At 65.4% G+C, this 2,482-nt stretch overlaps 1 protein-coding gene across 2 annotated transcripts in view; it reads right to left on the reverse strand.

Moving 5' to 3' along the window:
* QARS1 (glutaminyl-tRNA synthetase 1) overlaps window positions 1-2,476 on the reverse strand; it is a 6,213-nt gene extending 3,737 nt beyond the window's left edge. For both annotated transcript variants that reach the window (XM_031056353.1, XM_031056351.1), the window contains exons 1-9: window positions 2,331-2,476; window positions 1,855-2,002; window positions 1,666-1,775; window positions 1,484-1,559; window positions 1,142-1,206; window positions 870-923; window positions 615-672; window positions 445-516; window positions 190-275 (exon numbers count right to left, since the gene is read on the reverse strand). In XM_031056353.1, coding sequence (XP_030912213.1) covers window positions 190-275; window positions 445-516; window positions 615-672; window positions 870-923; window positions 1,142-1,206; window positions 1,484-1,559; window positions 1,666-1,775; window positions 1,855-2,002; window positions 2,331-2,456 — 795 coding nt within the window. In that variant the 5' untranslated portion in view covers window positions 2,457-2,476. The remainder of the gene's footprint in view (window positions 1-189; window positions 276-444; window positions 517-614; window positions 673-869; window positions 924-1,141; window positions 1,207-1,483; window positions 1,560-1,665; window positions 1,776-1,854; window positions 2,003-2,330) is intronic.
* Window positions 2,477-2,482: the final 6 nt, after the last annotated feature.

Consider the following 2,482-nt stretch of genomic DNA (forward strand, 5'->3'; position numbering starts at 1 on the left):
TCAGCGGGAGATCTTTCCCTCCCCTGACAGCAGTGACACAGCAGTGACACGAGCCCCTGGCAACCGTGCAGAGCACCCTGTGCTGTGTGGGTGCTGCCTCTGCAGTGCCCCTGTGAGCTGCGTGTTCCCCACCCACCCCAGCTGTGTCACTGCCACGTGGAACCGCTGGGCTGTGCGATATGGCCTCACCTGCCCACCCGTGATTGCCAGGTGCTGCTTCAGCAGGGCCATAGTGTTGGGTGTCACCACGTAGCCCTCAGTCTTGTAGTTCTCTCCTGCAAGTAGAGGATGCTCAGAGCTGCAGCACTGCCCTAACCATGCCAAGCCCAACAGCCAGGGGGGAAGGACACAAGACCTGTCCAGTTCTCTGCAGCATGGAGAGCTGGGAGCAGGCACAGAGCCCGTGGAGTGGCCCCACATATGGCAGTGACACCTCGCACTCACCTGGCTTGTGGAACTTCAGGGCTTCTCCTCGCAGCTGCTCCAGCAGTGACTTTGTCTCTGTGCCCATGTCACCTGCAGGAGATGGGGCTGAGCTCCCTGATCACAGCTCCCAGGGCCCAGCTTGGAAGCAGGTCCAGCAGGAACTAAAGGGCTGGGGAAGGGTCTCTTACCATTCTCCACCACAGCCACCTTCTGTTTCTCTGCTGGGGCCAGACGGGCCTTTGCCACCTGCAGAGACCAGCACAGCATGCTGAGTGCCCAGTTGCAGCACATACCCTCCCCTCCTGGCCCAGCCTGCTGGCCCCAGCACTCCCTCTAGACCTGTACCCATGGTGGCAGAGCAGCCCAGAGCAGTTATTTGGGATCCTGCCGTGACACTTGGCAAGAAAATACCATGCAAGTCTGCAGCCTCCTCTTCTCCTTACCTTTGGTTTCTTTTCCAGATCAGCTTCTGTCTTTGGCCCAAGCAAATGTAGCACCTGGAGAAGAGTGACACAGTCAGGAGTCAAAAAGGCTCCTGGACTAGGTGTGTCCTAGTGTCCTGTCCAGTCATCATTCCGCTCCCCCTGCCTGCACCTAAGTGGGGCAGGCTGTCCCCACCGCTGGGCCCTCCAGGGGACCGGCTGACAGGTCCCACACCAGTCACAGCACACCCAGGGGACCACAGCAGCACCTGACACAGTAACCTCACACCCACCTGCAGGTCCACCTCGTTCTTGATGGTCTTCCCGTCTGCCCACCGCAGCTGGCTCCGTGCCTCCCCTGCAGACAGGGCACCCCGTGGGCAAGGGGCAGTGCCCAAGCCCAGGGGAGCTTCAGCCTGGGAGCTGATGCAGAATGCCACACCCTTTGCCCCAGGGCTGTCCCAGTTGCTGGGCACTATGGCCCTGCCTGTGTGGGGGACCTGCCAGGATGACATCTCTCCATGGCAAAGGGCTGGCTCTCAGGATTCAGGGGAGCACAGTGGCACTGGCAGTCAGGCACAGGGACGTGACAGCCACCAGCACCAGGCTGGGGCTGCCCCGGTGTCACCACTCACCCATCAGCAGCCCCATGTTGAAGTGGTAGCGCTCTGCCAGCAGTTCTGCTCGGTGCTTGCTGATCACAGCCTCCACCTGGGAGCAGCACAGGGACCCCGGGGTGAGCAAGGCAGGCAGGAGCACAGCAGGAGCCAGTCCAATGTCCCCTGTGCTGTCTCCACAGGGTCACAGCCCCACTCACCGCCTCCTCGATCTGCTCGGGGGTGATGCAGACCCCCACACCGCAAGCTCGCTCAAAGTCTGCCACGTCCAGGGGCTCCAAGGGGTGGCTCCTCACGTACTCCAGGGCAGCTGGGGACAGAGCAGGGATGAAGTGCCGTGCCCGCGGGGCCGGGGCCGGGGCCGGGCGGGGGCCGGGGCCGCACGGTACCGCTGAGCTGCAGGTCGGTGAGGATCTCCCTGCGGGCGATGTAGCCCACGAGGAAGCCGAGGTGTTTCGGGTCCTTGAGGCGGGCGGCCGCGTTGTACAGAAGTGTCCCGGTGGCCTTGTCCAGCGCCGGGCCCAGCGCGCTCCGAGCCTGTCGCCGCCCCGGAGAGCGTCAGGGCAGGACCGGGGCCCGAGTCCCGGCGAACCGGCGGCACCGGGGGGCAGAGCGGGACAGGGGAGTGCCAAGGGCCGAGGCCGCTCGGCGGGGTCGGGAGGCTGGGGGGTCCCGGCAAGGCTGGGGTCGAGGGGGTGACAGCGGGACCACGGTGCCAATGTACCCGGGTGACACCGGAGATCGGGTTACCGGGTCCCGGGGGTGACACTGATACCGGGGTACCGAGTTCCCAGGGTGGCCAGGTGACATCGGGGTGACGGGGTACTGGACCAGGGACCAGGGTACGGGCCCGCGGCGGACGCACCTGCAGCACAGCCCGGCGCAGCAGCGCGCTGAGTGCCCCGTTGCGCAGCGTCTCCCGCGCCTTGGCCTCGCTGAGGCCGATGCCCGTGAACAGCCCCAGCGCCTCCTCCGCTTCCTCCGCCGCCATCGCTGCCGCCGCCGCCGCGCTGCCGC

This window comes from Geospiza fortis, unplaced genomic scaffold (genome assembly GCF_000277835.1).
Source record: "Geospiza fortis unplaced genomic scaffold, GeoFor_1.0 scaffold70, whole genome shotgun sequence".
Taxonomy (NCBI): Eukaryota; Metazoa; Chordata; class Aves; order Passeriformes; family Thraupidae; genus Geospiza; species Geospiza fortis.